The following is an 18478-nucleotide window of genomic DNA, read 5'->3' as shown; positions in this document are numbered from 1 at the left end:
CTTACATGTGGGAGGCCAGCACTCTACCGCTGAGCCACAACCCCAGCCCCCTCCTACCTTTTTATTAAAAAATAAAACAAAACATTGAAACATTCGGAGAAGTTTAATGAAAGAACAGTAACTTTGACATTGTTAATATCTTACCACATTTGGTTTACATTATTATTATTTTCCTAAACTGTGTGATAGAATGTTGCTGACATTGTCAGCATGCGTGATTTACTCCTTGCTACAGCTTTTGAATTTGGGGTCTGTAATGGCGTGGCAGTCCTGATGATTTCTCAGTTACCTTTGAGGTTCTTCTTGATGTCTTGGTGAATAACACCTGGCTTCCACTGAGATGACTGTTCTGTACTAATCTCCTTATCTGATGGTCACTTGACCACACCTTTGTTTTCTCTTACTAATTTTTTTCTGTATGGATAGGCTGAGAAAATTTTCTGTTTTTAAGTTCTGCTTGTTTTTTGGTTAACAATTCCATTTTTAAGTTATCTTTGTCTTTGTACATTTTAGTATAAGCACACCAGAGACACCAAGTCACGTTGTCAACATTACTTAGAAATTTTAAGCCAGCTCCCTCTGTCCCAGGTACTCAGGAGGCTGAAGCAGGAGGATTTTTTTGAGCCCAGAAGTTTGATGGCAGCCTGGACAACATAGCAAGAATCTGTTTTAGCAAAACAAAATAACATTTTTCTTAGTCAAATACTCACAACCTTTACCTTCCATAAAAGACTAAAATAAAAACATAATTTAACCAAGTTCTTTTTTTTTTTTTTTGGTACTGGGAATTGAACTCAGTGGTACTCGACCACTGAGCCCCAGCCCCAGCCCTATTTTGTATTTTATTTAGAGACAGGGTCTCACTGAGTTGTTTAGTACCTTGCTGTTGCTGAGGCTGGCTTTGAACTGGTGATCCTCCTGCCTCAGCCTCCCTAGCCACTGGGATTATAGGTGTGTGCCAGTGTATCTGGCAAACCAAGTTCTTTGATACTTTGTAGTAATGATTGCCTTTCCTTTATTGTCCCATGATAGGTTTCTCATCTCTGTCCGAGATATCAATGGAATGGTCCTACTGTCCATATTTCTGCCAACCTTCTGTTCATAACCCCTTTTCCCACTGCAGAAAATTGAGGCTCTGTTGCAACACTCCTCTTCCTTCTGAGCTTTCACTAGTCACAGAATGGTTCATTGTGACAAGGTAACCTTTTTCCAGCATGCAACTCCAAACTTTTAGCCTTACCTCTTACCCATTTCCAAAGCTGCCTTCACATTTTTAACTGTTACAACCATTTCCACTTTTTGGCTTTCTGACTTAGTCCATTTGGGCTGCTATAACATGATACCATAAACTGGGTAACTTATAAGTAACAAATTTACTTTTTATAGTTCGGAAGACTGGGAAGTCCAAGATCAAGGTGCTGGAACATTTGGTGTCTGGTGAAGGCTGGCTGGTTCATAGACAAAGCCATCTGATTGTATCCTCATGTGATGGAAGCTTGAAAGGATCTCTTGGTGGGCCTCTTTTTTTTTAAGACACTAATTCGATGTATGAGGGCTCTACCCTTCTGACCTAATCACTCCCAAAGGCCCCCATCTCCCAATACCATCACCCTGGGTGAGGGTTAGGATCTTCATATTTGAAATTTGGGGGCATACCAACATTCAGACATAGCAATAAATTTATAAACAAAGCAATTTTCTTTACAAACTCACAGTTCTACCATTATTACATCCAAGGAAATAGTTCTGTAGTATTCTCTGATGTCTGACCTGTGCTCAGATTTCCCTCATTGACTGAAGACTGCCTTTAAAATAATTTTTGTTGAACCATGATCAGTCAAGGTTTACACATTTCATTTTATTAATAGTGTGTTTTTGACTACATGAAATTAATGATGAAATCCTTTGAAGTTTCTACCTCATATTGCTCTTGGAGATTGCTCTATTACCGGAGAGATACCCATGCTTCGAGTCTTAACAATGAAAGGGAACCTGGAGGTAATTTGGTGCAATAATTACTGTACTTTGCTGATCATTAATGAGGGGAATTTTCCAAATTGGGAAATTTAAAAATATGGAGTTTTGTTCTTATTCCTGACTTTCTGATCTTTTAAGGGAGAGTTCCATTTACCTCCTGTCCCCAACACACACACACACCTTTTTTTTTCTTTCACTTAAAATTTTGCTCATGAATGTAAAGATAGCCTGGTACAGTGGTCCATGGGCCTATATGGGGACAACTGGTTTAGAGCAACCCCTGGTCAGGCAGTGTTGCACAGTTAGCAAATGTCAGAGTCAGGACTAGAAGCAGGGCTTCCCATGTTCATTCCCCCCCCCCCCCAAATGTGTTTGAGTTTCTCTTTGTTGAACCCATACACATATNTTTAGAGAGAAAATTCTGGTAACATATAGACTTGGAAGCAGGGAGGATGATTTTAAGAAATAAAGTGTTTGAGTTCTCTTTGTTGAACATACACATATTACTTTGCAATATGATGACTGTACAATTTTTATTGTTGGAATGTGGTGCTGAGGATCGAACCCGGGCCGCACGCATGCCAGACAAGCGCGCTACCACTTGAGCCACATCCCCAGCCCATGACTGTACAATTTTTAAAATAAATGAATAAATGAACAAAAACCCCTCAGAAAACCACCCATCAAAGCATTAAAGCTATGATGCCTGTGATTTGATGAGTCCTAAAGGTTGAATTGGAAGTTTGCCTATAGATACAAAATGAAAGGGGCATTCCAAGGAAGGGGAGCTCTGTGTGTGTGTCTGTGTGTAAAATATATTTTGAAAATACATATTTATGTATATAAGGTATTTCGCAGTTTGCTTCACTAAAAGTAGGTATTCAACAAATAGTGTGCCTTTTCCCTACTATTTCTTTATGATTGCAGTAGAGAGTATGTCGAAGTAGTGGGAGTTAGGAACATCATATTAAGGGAAGAATATTAAGTACTCTGTTTATATTATATTAGACTTTAGCTTATAGGCTGTGGCAAATTTTGCATGGATGCATGATCCAATTTGAGATTTAGAGAGAAAATTCTGGTAACATATAGACTTGGAAGCAGGGAGGATGATTTTAAGAAATAAAGTGTTTGAGTATAGTGTCACAGCAAATTTTTTTTGTCACCAAAATGATGTTTTTTATCTCCAGTTTTTATAAGTGGTCAGTTTATTGATGATGATGATGATGATTGGGTATGGGGACTGAACCTAGGTGTATTTGCAACTGAGCTACATTATTAGCCCTTGTGTTTTTTAATTTTTAGACAGGGTCTCACTAAGTTGATGAGGTTGGCCTTGAACTTGTGACTCTCCTGCCTCAGTTTCCCCAGTTGCTGGAATTATAGGCATGTGCCACTGTACCCAGCTGAGGGAAAATTCTTTTATGTAAAAACAGACTCCCTTATTTAAGTAACCAAATTTTAGGCCAAAAAAGGATTTAAGCCATTTTATCAGTTTGTTAAATTGGAATTGGACACTATGGCATAATATTGTTCTTTTCCTGTTAGTCATTTTTTTTTCACCATCAGCTTATTTATTATTGTTATTATTTTTTAAGAGAGAGATAATTTTTTAATATTTATTTTTTAGTTTTTGGTGGACACAACATCTTTGTTTTTGTATGTGGTGCTGAGGATCGAACCCGGGCCGCACGCATGCCAGGCGAACGCGCTACTGCTTGAGCCACAATCCCAGCCCTTATTTATTATTTTTAATTGACAAATCGTACTTGTACATGTAAATTGTTAGTTTAAAAAGCTTAGTGATAAAGTGGACTTTATTTCTGTCATAGAATAAGGCATGTATTGCATTTCACTCTGAAAATTTTAATAGACTCAGTCATTCAGTACCTACTTTATGTCAGGTACTGTGGGAGGCTCTGGGAAAATATGTGAGTAGTAATGGAGTTGGACTATTCTCCATGGGGAGGTAGGTGTTAAATAATAAAATTAAGAATGAAATGATAGAAGGGGAGTCCATCTTCTCATGGAATCAGAGGTCATGGAAATCAGTATCTTCTTTCACTTGGGTAATTTCAGTAGTCTCTTAACTGGTCTTTCTCTTTCCACTCTTCCCCCTAGAGTCTGTTCTTCCCACAACAGCCAAAGGGATTATTTTAAATGTAAGTGCTCTGCTCAGAACCTTATGACTCCTTATTTTAGTCAGTAAACACCAGAGTTCTCACAGTGGCCTGCAAGGCTCTGTAATGATCTGTGACCTCTCTGATCTCATTTTCTTCTACTTTTTCCTCTCATTGACTCATCTCAGCCACACTGGTTTCCCTGTTGTTCCTTGCCTAACCAGGCACTATGACCTTAGGGCTCATGCCCTGGCATTTATTCTCTGCAGATCTTGATAGGACTAACTCCCTCCTCACCTTCAGGTCTTGGCTCCGGTGTTATTTTCTCAATGGGACCTTCCTTGGCTGCCAGTTTGGCTTTTCAACTGTCCACTCTACCACTGTACATCCAGTCCCCCTTACTCTGCTCTGTCCCTGCCCCGCTCCCATACCAGTGGCTTTAATCACCTGCTCACATGATCTATAATTTATTTATTATGTTTTCTCTCTTTCTCCTTCTTAATAAGTTCCTTAAAGCCAGTGCTTTATGTCTGTTCATTGATGAACCTTAAGTGCCGAGAACAGTGCCTGACATGTTCTAGGCACCCTGAATAGATGTTGAGTGAATGAAGAGAAAACTGGTATTTGCTGAAAATGGACTTCTCAGCTGTCATTTACATATGAGTGAAAGTTAATTAGGTGAGCTGGGGATGGAAGGGTATCAAACAGAGGGCATGGGTTTTAGATGGGGTGATTTGGCAATTATGAGGCATTAAGAGAAACCAGTGTTACTAACTAGAGGAAAGAGAAAATTTATTATGAGGAAGGACAAAACTCTATGGAGTTTTGTCTTTATGTTAAGTCAGATGAGAAGACAATTAAATATTTTAAGCGGGAGGAAGATAACCAGATTTGTTCTATTTTATAAAAAGTCATTCTAGCTGTAGTATGGAGGACTGATTGATGAGGGCAGCAGTGCACATGGATAGGTCAGTTGGGAGGCTATTGTAATAGGACAGATGAGAGAGAATAGTACTCAGGTCATGGTGGTGGTGGAGATGGACAGAAATTAAATTATACTCCAGAAATATTTAGGACGTATCAGGTGGTAGATTGGATGTGAGAGTTGAGAGAGAAATAGCAAGGAAGATGCCTGGGTTTCTAGCTTGTGTAACAGAGTGAATGGTGGTTCATTCATTGTAGAGAAGCCGGAGTAGGGTCATGTTTGGAAGAGAATTGAACTCAGGTTTAGACACATTGATTTTAAGATGATTTTGAGACAGACAGGATGTCAAACAGGCAGTTAAATGTATGAATCTGGGACTGGGAGTTTAAAGTTATAAATCTTTGAGAAACAGTGGAGGGGAGGAGTCACCAAATAATCTACATTTTTTTAGTAATTAAAAGTTGTTAAAAAAAAAAGATACTTCTGAGGGCAGTTATAAAATAAAGTCTCTTGAAAAATTCACACTATCTTTTACTTTGATTTTCAATGTAAATTTTTCACACAAATTGGGGTGCTTGCTAATTTTTTTTTTTTTGTGATCTACAATTCAGTAGGTAAGTAAGTATTCCCTGAGATTAAATATGTAAAATGTTTTTTAAAAAAGTACTTAGATCTCTGAATAATTAATGTTGTTAGATTTTAAGACCTATAAAACATTCACATTGGGAGTGCTTAGAAACTAGGTTTATACCTAACTCAAGAAGAAAACTGTGTTCTTCAGATTCTGCTGGCAAGGTTTGATTCAGCAGTAATCATCAAGGTCATTGCAGACTGCTGTCTTCTCTTTCCAAGTGCTTACAGTGTTCCTTTAGATAGGGGATATTTCTTTTCTTGTTCATGTTCTTCTGCTATCTTCATCATAGGCAAGACAGTAACTGTCTCCCCATGAAATCTGAAATGAGAGAAATGCTGTGACACTATACCTGATGGACGCCAATAGAGTGTTATAGTCATGAGCACAGATTTTGGAATCACATGTGAACTTTAGTGGAAAGCCTGCTTTTCCCCTTGCTAACTGTGTGACCTTGGCAAGCTAACTATTCTCTAAACCTTTTCAATAATGTGAGATAATAATAATAACTGACTAAGGAATACTCATGTAAAGAATATTTCTAAGAAGAGTGGAGTAGCCTGTAAAGAGCTTGGCTTCTGTAAACAACCTATAACTAATAGTCAGTGCTGGTGGTAGTAACAGTAGTAGTGGGAAGATATAGATTCTATTTTATCATAGTTTTTTTTTTTTTTTGGGTGGGGGGTTTTGAACTCGGGCACTCAACCACTGAGCCACATCCCCTGTCCATTTTTGTATTTAGAGACAGGGTCTCACTGAGTTGCTTGGTACCTCACATTTGTTGAGGCTGGCCTTGAACTCACGGTCCTCCTGCCTCAGCCGGCTGAGGTGCTGATCCCAGGCATGTGCCACACGCCTGGCTTAGATTCTATTTTTGTTGTTTGATTAAATTTGTTTTGCTCTAGCTGTGTAGACCAGTATCTTGAATTATTTTTCTATTTTATTATTGCATTGATTTTTTGTAACAGGTTTTTAAAATTGTTTTTAGTTGTTGATGGACCTTTATTTATTTATTTGTATGTGGTGTGGAGTATCAAACCCAGTGCCTTACACATACTAGGCAAACATTCTACCATTGAGCAACAACCCCAGCCTTGTAACTGATTTTTAAATGAAAAAATTATAATTTAATTTTAAAAAGTGTTAACTGATTATTGTACTAGCATGTAAATCCCCTGATGACGAAGACTAAGTTTTATTAATCTTTATTTCCCCCCTGTGCCTTGCCCATAGGAGATATTCTGTAAATATCCAGAACATGCTCTTGAGGAGCTTTTGCTGATTTAATGTTTGTGAAGGTCTCCTCTCATGCTAGACACATACTGATTCAAGGAAGACAGGAAATTTTGAGAGGTAAACACTGATTTGAAACCCAGTCCTCTTCTACCTTTTCTCCTTGAGATACCTTAGCTACCTTCATGATTTCAGGTATTGCCTTACTATTGAGAACATTTATAATCTTTATCTCTGCCTTAAACCACTCTTTCAAATTTCAGTTGTCCTCTGTACATCCCCATACTGCATGTCCTTCATTAATATCAACTATATCACTCCCCATCTAACTCTCTCTCCCATTCTCCCTCTTAATAGTCCCCTGCCCCACTTCCCCCCCCCCATTAGAGCATTATAGTTATACATAGTAGTTGGGTTCATATTCAGAAAATCATACATGCATGGTGTTTGATTTATTCCATTTCAGTCCTTGTTCCTCCAGTCCCTGTTTTGATTAATGGTCTTTCACCAGCCTCTGGACACCTAACCAAGAAACCTAATGTCTTTTTAACTTCTTCCTGCCTATTGCTAACACTTCTTTAATATTTCTCTAAAGCATTTTCCTTAGTTTGTACAACTTGTCCTCAGTTTGCATTCTTATTTTCTCTCCGTCCAGAACTATGGCAAGTGTCTCTTTAACATTCCTCTTCAGTTCCTCCTTGCTGCCACCAAAATTCTCTTCTGAATTACAGATTTGATCCTGTCACTTCCTTGCTTATAGACCTTGGTGGTTTCCTGTTGCTCAGAGCAAGCATCCACAAACTGTAACCCGTGGGCAGCTCTGGCCTTCTACTATTTTTGTAAAGGCAGGCTTTATTAGAACACGCCACACTCATTTCTTCATGTTTCGCATATGGCCGCTTTCACACTATGACAGCAGAGTTGAATAGTTGTGACAGATTATATGGCCAACAAAAACCTAATGTGTAAACTATTTGGTTCTTTATAGAAAAAGTTTGCCAAGCCCTGACTTAAGAGGATAGAGTTCAGATTTGAGGAGGCTTCCAAACAGGTCATTATCACTTTCCACAGTTAAAGTCCATCCTATTCTTCTGGGTCTATATAATTCCACATATTTTATTTTTTTGTTATCAGACAAACTCCTGTTCATGCTTCAAAACCCAAGTCAATTAGTTCTTTCCTTATCAAACTTTCTTCAACTCTTACTGGCAAGTAGTGTTCTCTAACCCCCCACCCCCAGAACTGGGGATCAAACCCAGGGCTCTTTACTGCTGAACTACGTCCCCAGCCCAGTTTATTTTATTTCATTTCATTTTGGTTCTGGGGATTGAACCCAGGGGTATTTTACCACTGAGCTACATTTTGAGCCCTTTCTGTATTTATTTCAAGAGAGGGGTCTCACCAAGTTGCTAAGGGCCTTGCTAAACTGCCATCCTCCTGTCTCAGGTTCCTGAATCACTGGGATTTAGGTATGCACTACCATGCCTGGCTCCTTTTTATTTTCTGTTTTGGGATATAGTCTTGCTAAATCCCCCAGGCTAGTTTGTAATCTTTCTGCCTCAGCTTCCTGAGTCACTGGTATTGCAGGAATGTACCACCATGCCCTGCTAATAATCAAAAATTTTTTTTCTATTATTGTAATTTAAAAATTATAGCACATAATATATGTCTATTATACACATATTATAAGACAATTATTTGCTATTCTGACAATATCTCTGACTATTCTCTATGTGACTATCTTTTTTTAAAAAATATTTTTAAAGTTCTTGATGGACCTTTATTTTATTTATTTGTTTATATGCGGTGCTGAGAATTAAACCCAGTGCCTCACACATGCTAGGCAAGTGCTCCACCATGAGCCACAACTCTAATCCTGCATTGACTATCTTACTCATTTTTTATACTCAGTGCCTTACAATACTAGTACCATTGAACAACTAATGGTGAGAGATGAATGAACAAAGATATGGTATTAAAGAAGTTTGATTAAATAACATGAATTAGATATATTATTTAGGATTCTCATGCATAGAAGATTACTCAGACCATGTTTGTATATTAATGGTTATTTTTTCTTCTTGCCTTTTGCAAGTTTCTTTTTTCCCCCTAAACTGAGTTTTTGAAAGTGGAATTCTGACAGTTGAATCACTTAAAATGCCCTTTAAGAAGGACTTGTGTTTCCTTTTGTAAAGTGTTGGCTCTCAGTAATAGATATTGCAGGGCAGGCAGCACCTCATCAGGGTAATTTTTCCTGTTCAGTAGGGGATAAGCCACCTGAGAAAATAATGTCTGAAGTAATTAGGGAAGAAATAAAAGACAAAGTCAGAATTATAGATTTAAGGGAGTACCTGATAGGATCTTCCAGTCCATACAGGAGCTGGAACAGAGCAATTAGAAAATGGCTCCCTCCGGTGGCTTATTTAAGGGGGTACATCAAAGGCAGGGATAAGGTTTCAGGGGTGGAGTCTTGCTTCATGATGTCTTGCAGTCAACAGGTTGATTGGTATCTTGGCAGGCCACACCCATCTCTGAGAGGCTGTGTGGCTACAGCAGGTCACCCTATCTGGGGTGCTGTGTGGGACCTGGCAGAGCTGAATGGAAATTCACATGTATCTGGGTGGTCTTAACCAGCAGGATTGTCACTGGAGGTTCCCACATACCAGATTTTCCTATTCACTGGCTATGACGTGGGTTTGGTCCACACATAGCCCAAGATGGCTCTTGACAAATAGAAATAGTTACTGTCTAATGTATTATAAGACTTGAGTCAGACCACTGTGTTAGTCAGCTTTCCATCACCTTGACAAAATAACCTGAGATAATCACTTAAGAAAGTTTTATTTTGACTCACAGTTTCAGAGGTTCCAGTTCATGGTTGCTTGGCCCTGTTGCTTTGGGCCTGTGGTAGCAAAGTATATCATGGTGATTGTGGGTAGTGGAGGAGGAGGCTGTTCACTTCATGGTAGCCAGGAAACAAAAGAGAGACAGGAAGAGCTGGGGTTCCACTAACCCCTTCATGGACATGCCCCTCCCAATGACCTAACTTCCTCTCACTGCCTCCTAAAAGTTTTACCGCTTCCCAGTAGAGCTACATTCTGGGGACCAAGTTTTCGACACATGGGCCTTTGGGCCTTTCAAGGCAGTTTGGATCTTTTAAGATAGCAACCACTGATCCAGTTCAATAATTTCTTTTTTGATTGGTCAGAGTCAGTTTTGTGAGAGAGCATACAAAAAATTTCCTTGATCTATAAAAGTCTTTTTAAGTTTATCAAAAGCAATTGTAGATGTATTACGTCATACGGGAGGCTTCTGGGCAGGTTGCAGAGGAGAAGAATCACCTAGTTCATTGTGTTAATTATGGTAACTTTTAAAAACTTTGTATTTTTCAAAAACATAATTCATGAGCCCGGTGCTGTGTCACACACCTGTAATCTCAGCGGCTCTGGAGGCTGAGGCAGGAGGGTCACAAGTTCAAAGCCAGCCTCAGCAAAAACAAGGCCCCAAGCAACTCAGTGAGACTCTGTCTCTAAATAAAATACAAAATAGGGCTGGGGATGTGGCTCAGTGGCCAAGTGCCCCTGAATTCAATCCCTGGTACCCTCCCCTCCCCCCAAAAACATAATTCACGTTTTGCATAGCAAACTTCAAAAATATGCAAACAAAAAGCAAAAGAAACACTGATCCTATCAGTCACTTATATAATAACATGAAAGTACTGGTGTTTGTCCTTCCTTATTTTCCCAGTGTTTACACATATATATGTTTGTGTGTTTATATATAAATACTATTAATTTTTTTCCTAGGGGCTGGGGATATGGCTCAAGCGGTAGCGCTCTTGCCTGGCATGCGTGCGGCCCGGGTTTGATCCTCAGCACCACATACAAACAAAGATGTTGTGTCCGCCGATAACTAAAAAATAAAGTATTAAAATTCTCTCTCTCTCTCTCTTAAAAAAAAAATATTTTTTTTCCTAAAAAGAAAATAATGCAGGCTGGGGATGTGGCTCAAGCGGTGGCGCGCTCGCTTGGCATGCGTGCGGCCTGGGTTCGATCCTCAGCACCACATACAAAGATGTTGTGTCCGCCGAGAACTAAAAAAAAAACAAATATTAAAAAATTCTCTCTCTCTCTCTCTAAAAAAAAAAAAAAGAAAAAGAAAATAATGCAATAGATAGCTATATATTTCCTGCTTTTAGAACTATTTATAATAGATTCATATATAGAAAATGAATTTAATTTTTATGATCTTTTTCTCAATATCATTCATTACCACCCTTATATTATTAAATGTTATCTTTTTTATATTTATTTTTTAGTTGTAGTTGGACACAGTACCTTTATTTCACTTATTTATTTTTATGTGGTGCTAAGGATTGAACCCAGGGTCTGCTCATGCGAGGTGAGTGATCTACCACTGAGCTACAATCTCAGCCCCTAAATGTTATCTTTTTTTTAAAACTTTATTTTATTTATTTTAATTGTAGTTGGACACAATACTTGATTTTATTTATTTATTTTTATGTGGTGCTAAGGATGGAACCCAGTGCCTTCACATGCTAGGCGAGCATTCTACTGTTGAGCCACAACCCCAGCCCCTATCTTTTTTTTTTCTTAATATTTATTTAGTTGTAGAGGGACACACAGTATCTTGTTTATTAATTTATTTTTTATGTGGTGCTGAGGATCAAACCAGTGCCTCATACATGCTAGGCAAGCACTCTGTCACTGATCTATAGTCCAGTCCCTTATTAAGTCTTTTCTAAAACAAATTTTAAGCCTACATTAAACAAACTATTTAAACTTTTTAAAAAAATATTTTTTTAGTTGTCAATGGACCTTTATTTTATTTATATGCAGTGCTGAGGATTGAACCCAGTGCCTCACACATGCTAGACAAGTGCTCTACCACTGAGCCACAACCCTAGCCCTAAACATTTGATCTCTTATTGAACATGTAAATTTTATCTAAGTAATCTTTGCTTTCATTAAGTTCCTAAGGTCTATTATTTTATACTAAATGTTGTATACATGTTTCTCCTTGAAGGCAGGGAACCAGGTTAGTATTGCCAGTTTTCCTTAAATCAAAACTGTGTCACAAAATAGGTTTATCTTTTTGTAAGCATCAATGATAAAACCCTCATGGAGGTTGATCTTCCCAGTTTAGAGTGTTGTTAATACAGTAGCCTTTTCCCCTCCTAATTGCTTACTCTAGTGCCTAGGCTCTTGGTGTCTTAATCCTCTTCTCCTTGATGTTATTCAGTTAATTTCCCCTTTACACCCGATGAAACCCCAAATCCTTGATGAGATTCATATTAATCTTTAATGGAATCTGGTGCTTACCTTTCTCTAATTTTATTCCAATCCACTTGCTCCACTAACTGACTTTTCACTTATCATGACTCTCTTTGGAATCAACTAATCCTTCCTTGCTAGAACCAGAGCTCTCCTTGTTTTGCATCTCCTTAACGTGATTAACTTTACTCAGCTTTCAAATTTCAGTAGGTTTTTAAGTTTTAGCAAATTTCAACTCTTCAGAAAGGCTCTCCTTGACCTCCCGTTTTAAAATAGGTCTTCCTTTTATTCTCTCTGAGGATTCTGTGCCATTTCCTTCATAGCTATTTGCATAAGTTTGTTTTGCAGTTCCTTTGCCCCCCTCCATAAATGTCTACCCAGTTTAAGCCCTGGAGGGAGGAGGAGACTGTGGCTTATTTCATAAATCATATGTGGAAATAGCTATATATTTCCTCCTTTTAGAACTATTTATAATAGGTTAATATAGGGAAAATGAATTTCACTTTGTTTTTTTTTAATTTTTTTTTTTTTTTTAGGTTTTGATAGACTTTTATTTTATTTATTCCTATGCCATGCTAAGAATCGAACCCAGTGCCTCACACATGGTGGGCAAGAGGTCTAGCACTGAACTACAGCCCCAGACCTTCATTTTGTTTTAACCTTCAGTTATTATCTTAAATTCAGGGTGACCTTCCTTGTACTTGCTTAGTCAGTTAATATTTAATTCTTTATTAACACTTCATTAATATGTCTGCAGAATATCTTGATCACATGTGTCCATAGTGCTTTTTGTTGTAACAGGTACTTAAAATATTGACTCATCAGCTTGAAATTGTGGAGTCTTGATTTTGTACTTTGTTAGGATTTATCTGGAAATCCCAGAGTGTTTACTAATCCCCTCTCACTTGGTGGAGATTCAGACTCCAAAATGGAGTTTGTGGTGAGCAGTAGCTGGAATCTCCTTTTAGTTCTTTTAGCCATTTAGCTTTTTTTGTAATTTCCTGTTGGATTCCTTGCAGTCTCCTCCATGCATCTGCTGTTCAGGTGTTAGCTAGGAAGTAAAAGGGAATTTATATTAAAGTATGTAGAGTTCTCTCTTCTGACCTGTTTCTTTCGAAGGTTTTGCCCAACTATTTCCTGATGCTCTGGTGTACTCCATCCTCTGACATCTGAAGCCAATAAGATTGCCACTGCACCACAGTAACTCCCTGGGCTAGGAGTGGAGTCATGGCCTTCCTCAGGGGGAAAGCTATATAAAAGTGTGTCCTACTCATTGTGTTTTCTTTCTGTCAAGGTCAAATCCCTGCTGGCACACACCTAGAACCTTAGCTATTTGAGAAGCTGAGGCAGGAGAATAAGTTTGAGGCCATCTTGGGGAACTTGGCAAGACCCTGTCTAAAAATAAAAAATTCTAAGGAATGGGGGTGTTGCTCAGTGGTAACACCCCTGGGTTCAAGCTCCATTACATTTTTTTTTTCTTTTTAGAATTTTTGGTGGCTCTGAATCACCTATTTGAATATAATATGTTTTTTAAAATTCCCACAGTATGCTATCCTCTAATGACTCTATTCATATTATCTCTTTCCTTTGTTATCTATTATTGCATTGTAAATTAACTCTAAAATCTATGGGCTTAAAGCAGACATTTTGTTATGCTTCTCAGATTCTTTGGGTCAGGAATCTGGGAAGAGCATAGCCAAGATGATTATGCATCTCCATTTGCTGTAACTGGCAGCTCATCTGGGAAGGCTCAGAGTTTGGGTAATGCTATAGCTAGGACACCTGGAGGCGTCTTATGCATTAAGGCAGTCCATGTTAGCTCAGCTGGAACTGTTGGCCAGCACACCTACACCTGGTCTCACTGCAGCATAGGAGCCTTGAAGGTTGTACACAATGACTCAGGACTCTCACACTGGTGTTCCAGAGAATCAGGTAGAAGCTGGAGTGCTTTCTGTATCTAATCTTGGAAGTTACAGTGGCAGAAGGTACCTAGCATCACTTCCTTTATTTAGTTAACTAGCCCCTCACCCCCATACTGGAGATTTAACCCAGGGCCACACTACATTCTAGGCAAGTGCTCTATCACTGAGCACTTAGTCCTGTTTATTTATTTAGTTTGGTACTGAACCCAGGAGTACTTAACCACTGAGTCACATCCCCTGCCCACTTTTTAAAATTTTTTATTTTGAGGCAGAGACTCAATAAGTTCTTTTAGGCTTCGCCAAGTTGCTGAGGTTTGTTTTGAACTTGATATCCTCCTGCCTCAGCCTCTAGAGTCGCTAGGATTGCAGGTATATGCCACCACGCCTGGCCCTTTGCCCTTTTTATTTTTAATTTAAAGACATGGTCTTGCTAAGTTTCCCATCTTGGTTTATAATTTGTAATCCTCCTGCCTCAACCTCCCCAGTAGCTGGGATTATAGGTGTGTACCACTATGGCAGGCCTGGTCAACTGGTCTTTATTGTTTATATGCAGATTAAGGGGTGGGGCATAGATCCGACTCTCTATTGGAGAAGTGTCAGAAAATTTACAGATTTACTGATAGGTCAGGCTTTTTTTTTTTTTTTTGAGTGTGTGTGTGTGTGTGTGTGTGTGCGCGCGCGCGTGCTGGGATCAAACCTGAACCCATAGCCTTGCTTTATTTTTTGGTACTGGGGTTGAACCCAGGGGCACTCAACCACTGAGCTACATCCCCAGCCCATTTTTGTATTTTATTTAGAGACAGGGTCTCAATGAGTTTAGTAGGACCTCACCAAGTTGCTGAATGTGGCTTTCAACTCATGATCCTCCTGCCTTAGTCTCTTGAGCTGCTGGGATTACAGGCATGTGTCAGGCAGCACCTTGAATTTCTTGAACTTGCAGATGATCTAGCTTAGAGCTGCTCCCCCACCCCTTATTGGGAGGTGTTAAAACATCAGTGCTCATTTAGCAAATAGTGAGCTCCCCCTTGTGTTGAAGCACAATCCTACGTACATCTTAATGCACATCCTATTGAAGTATTGATTTTTTTTCTTATAGTAGAATATGCTCTAAAGTCAATTTATGCTTAAAGCTTTAAGAAAGGAATAAGATATTTTACTTCTTAACATTTCCATAAGTTAATTTTTTTTGTATGATACAGCATTTAATGAAAAACCCATGCTTGAGGACTAAGAATGGCAGGCTTCCTAGATAATTTCCGATGGCCAGAATGTGAATGTATTGACTGGAGTGAGAGAAGAAACGCCGTGGCTTCTGTAGTCGCAGGAATATTGGTAAGTGAGAGAGCCTGATTGGTGACATTTATGCTTCATGTTTTGCTCTGGAAATTAATGTTAGTTCCTTTGAACTGTAAGTACATTTCCAGAGCTATTTTATTTCATTGTTTTGTAAAGCTAATTATCAGGATTCTAGATACTGTTACAGAGTGTGGTAGGCCCTAGGTTTATTTTACTTCATAAATTTGTTAAATTTAAGATCTTTTCTTCAGTTCTAGTATTAATACATGTATTATTATAGGCAGTAACATTTTTAACATAATGATACAATATGTATGTTACCGTCCTCAGACTCAGAATTTGATGTAACCCAGTTGTTGCGATTTACAGACATCTGTAACCTCCTCTGGCTACCAGACCTGAAACCCGGCAGCTGCTCTGGGGAAGCACTGGGTTCTCTGTTTATACCTCAGCTATAGTGCTGAGGGCCGGAAGAGGAAGACGTGTGTGGAGGAAACTATTGCTTGTTTTCTTTCCCTTCGTTTTCTTTTCTTTCTTTCTTTTTTCTTTTTCTTTTTCCTTTTTTTTTTTTTTTAACATTTTGTTATTGAAAATGTGAAGAATATAAACAAAAATAGAGGTGGTATAAAGAGCTTCTCACCCCTCCCCATATACCTATCATATATCTTCAAAAAACAAAACAGAAACAAATCACAACCAATCTTACTTTATAGTTTTATCAACCATGCTCTGCCTCCCAAGCATATTTTTGAAATAAATTTTAGTGTTTTACATTTTTAAGATTCATCTCTTTCATCGTACGGTTCTTTCAAAGTCCATAAAAAATCCAAACCAGATCAAATCAATTAAGGTGGGGTAGAAACTGAAGATAATTGTGAGGAAATCTGCATGCAGAATTCTTTTAAATGTTTATAAGTTTTTCTTTTTGTACTGAGGTAGAGCCTAGAGGTGCTTTACCACTGACACTAAGCCACATCCTCAGTATTTTTTTTTTTTTTTTTAAGAGACAGTGTCTTGCTAAGTTGCTGAGGCTTTTCTCAAACTTATGATCCTCCTGCCTTAACCTCCTGAATTGCTGGGATTACTGACATGACACCACCCCAGTTGTTTTTTATTTTTGTCAGTGTGCTCTTTAACTGTGTTGGCTAATATTTTTGGGGAGGTTAGGACTGACTTTTATTTCTCATTAAATCCTTTTCAGTCGCTGGGGTTGTGGCTCAGCGGTAGAGTGCTCGCCTAGCAAGTGCGGGGCCCTGGGTTTGATCCTCAGCACCGCATAAAAATAAATAAATAAAGGTATTGTGTCCAACTACACTAAAAAAAAAATATATATATATATATATATAAAAAAATCCTTGGGGCTCGGGATGTGGCTCAAGTGGTAGCGCGCTCGCCTGGCATGCATGGGGCACTGGGTTCGATCCTCAGCACCACATAAGAATAAAATAAAGATATTGTGTCCACCTAAAGCTAAAAAATAAATATTTAAAAAAAATCCTTTTCAGGTTTATTAGTAATTTTACTTCATAAGAGTTTGGAAGCTTTTCATGTATGTCTTTTAACAATTTTTAAAAATTTACTAAACATTAAGGTTATATAATTTATCATGTCAGGAGTTTAGAAAATCATATACTCAATATGTCTAAGAAATTCTTCAGGGGCTGCGGTTGTGGCTCAGTGGTATAGTGCTTGCCTCGCACACAAGACCCTGGGTTCGATCCTCAGTGCTACATAAAAAATAAATAAGTGAAATAAAGATATTGTGTCCAACTACAGCTAAAAAAACTAAATTAAGAAAAAATTTCTTCAGCAGCTTATTGAACTAGGTTTGTTCAACTTAGCTCACTCAGTTATGTGGTGTTTAGCTAAATAACATAAATTAAACAATTACGGTCTTAAATAGTTTTGGAGATATGACAGCTGACTCTTGGCACAACTCATTTGTGGGAGCAAATGAGGAATGTTAAAATTTGAGGATATTAAAAAGGAATGTTCTATAGAGAAAAGAAACATCAGATAATCAGGAAGTTGGTTATGTTGGAGGTTAGGTAAGAGAGCTTGCATGTAATTGTGGTAGAAGAAACAGATAAGCCATTCCCAAATAAATTTTTTAATCTAGCGCTGAGAGCAGAACTTCAGAATCTTATTCAGATTTGATTAGATATGTTCACTTCATCTGCTATAAAGAACAAGTAAACACGGGATTCTTACTTTTATATTTCAGCATTCACAACTGAAAAAGTAGAAATGTTTTGTCTCATTTATATGATCTGTAGGGAAAAAGGAGTTTTAAAGAGCAAATATTGTACTAAGCAAGAGTTTTTGTTTTTTAATGTCTTGGACTCTTAAGTTTTTCACAGGTTGGTGGATCATGATTGATGCAGCTGTAGTGTATCCAAAGCCAGAACAGTTGAACCATGCTTTTCACACATGTGGTGTATTTTCCACATTGGCTTTCTTCATGTAAGTATAAAGGTAATTCTCAATTCAAGATTATTTTTTAAAAAAATATTTTCCTCTTAACATTTACTGCTTTTTTTAATAACTTAAATTTATTGATGGAGTGTTCTCTGACATGATAAATTTAAATTTCCCTTTAATTAAGGTTTTTTTTTTTTTAAACCAAGAATGAGTGTTGAATTTAGTCAGATATCTTTTTATCATCTATAAAGATTATCATGTGATTTTTCTCCTTGTATTTTTTAAACTATTTTGTTAGTTATCAAGTTATATTTCTTCATGTTTTATTATCTTAATAGTAATGATAATATTATTTTTCTTGGAATATTGATGGTATCTTAGATTTAATGAAATGTGTTGTATATCTATACACTGAACTTTTACCATGGATGGTAATTTTTAAAAATGTGCTCCTTGACTGCATCTACTCATATTTTGGGTGAGGGCGGGATTGACCTAAAATAATATTGATCTGTGGCTTTTCTTTTTGATAAATCACTTTCAGGTTTAATGGTTATTTCACTTCATAAAAGAGTTTCACAATGTCTTCTAACAATTTAAAAATATATTAAACATAAAGATTATATGATTTTCTTATTCTGTCAGGAATTTTAAAGAAA

At 37.7% G+C, this 18478-nt stretch overlaps 1 protein-coding gene and 1 long non-coding RNA gene across 4 annotated transcripts in view; one reads left to right on the top strand and one right to left on the bottom strand.

The window, feature by feature from the left end:
* Tmem50b (transmembrane protein 50B) overlaps positions 1-18478 on the top strand; it is a 43226-nt gene that overhangs the window by 7198 nt on the left and 17550 nt on the right. The window contains exons 2-4 of one of the 2 annotated variants that reach the window (XM_015478704.2): positions 6887-7006; positions 15302-15434; positions 17749-17861. In XM_015478704.2, the coding sequence (XP_015334190.1) occupies positions 15336-15434; positions 17749-17861 (212 nt within the window). In that variant the 5' untranslated portion in view covers positions 6887-7006; positions 15302-15335. The remainder of the gene's footprint in view (positions 1-6886; positions 7007-15301; positions 15435-17748; positions 17862-18478) is intronic. The other variant, XM_015478705.2, reaches the window with a different exon arrangement.
* Positions 85-9912, bottom strand: LOC125616946. Of its 2 annotated transcripts, XR_007347745.1 has the most exons (3): positions 9741-9912; positions 5774-5974; positions 85-664 (listed from the first exon to the last, which is right to left on the bottom strand). It is a non-coding gene; the product is annotated as an uncharacterized LOC125616946 (long non-coding RNA). The 2 variants fall into 2 exon arrangements; XR_007347744.1 differs by lacking the exon at positions 85-664 and having other exon boundaries at positions 5524-5974.

Source organism: Marmota marmota, unplaced genomic scaffold (genome assembly GCF_001458135.2).
Source record: "Marmota marmota marmota unplaced genomic scaffold, marMar, whole genome shotgun sequence".
Taxonomy (NCBI): domain Eukaryota; kingdom Metazoa; phylum Chordata; class Mammalia; order Rodentia; family Sciuridae; genus Marmota; species Marmota marmota.
The sequence above is the reverse complement of the archived record's forward strand: the minus strand, read 5'-3'. Positions and strand labels throughout refer to the sequence as shown.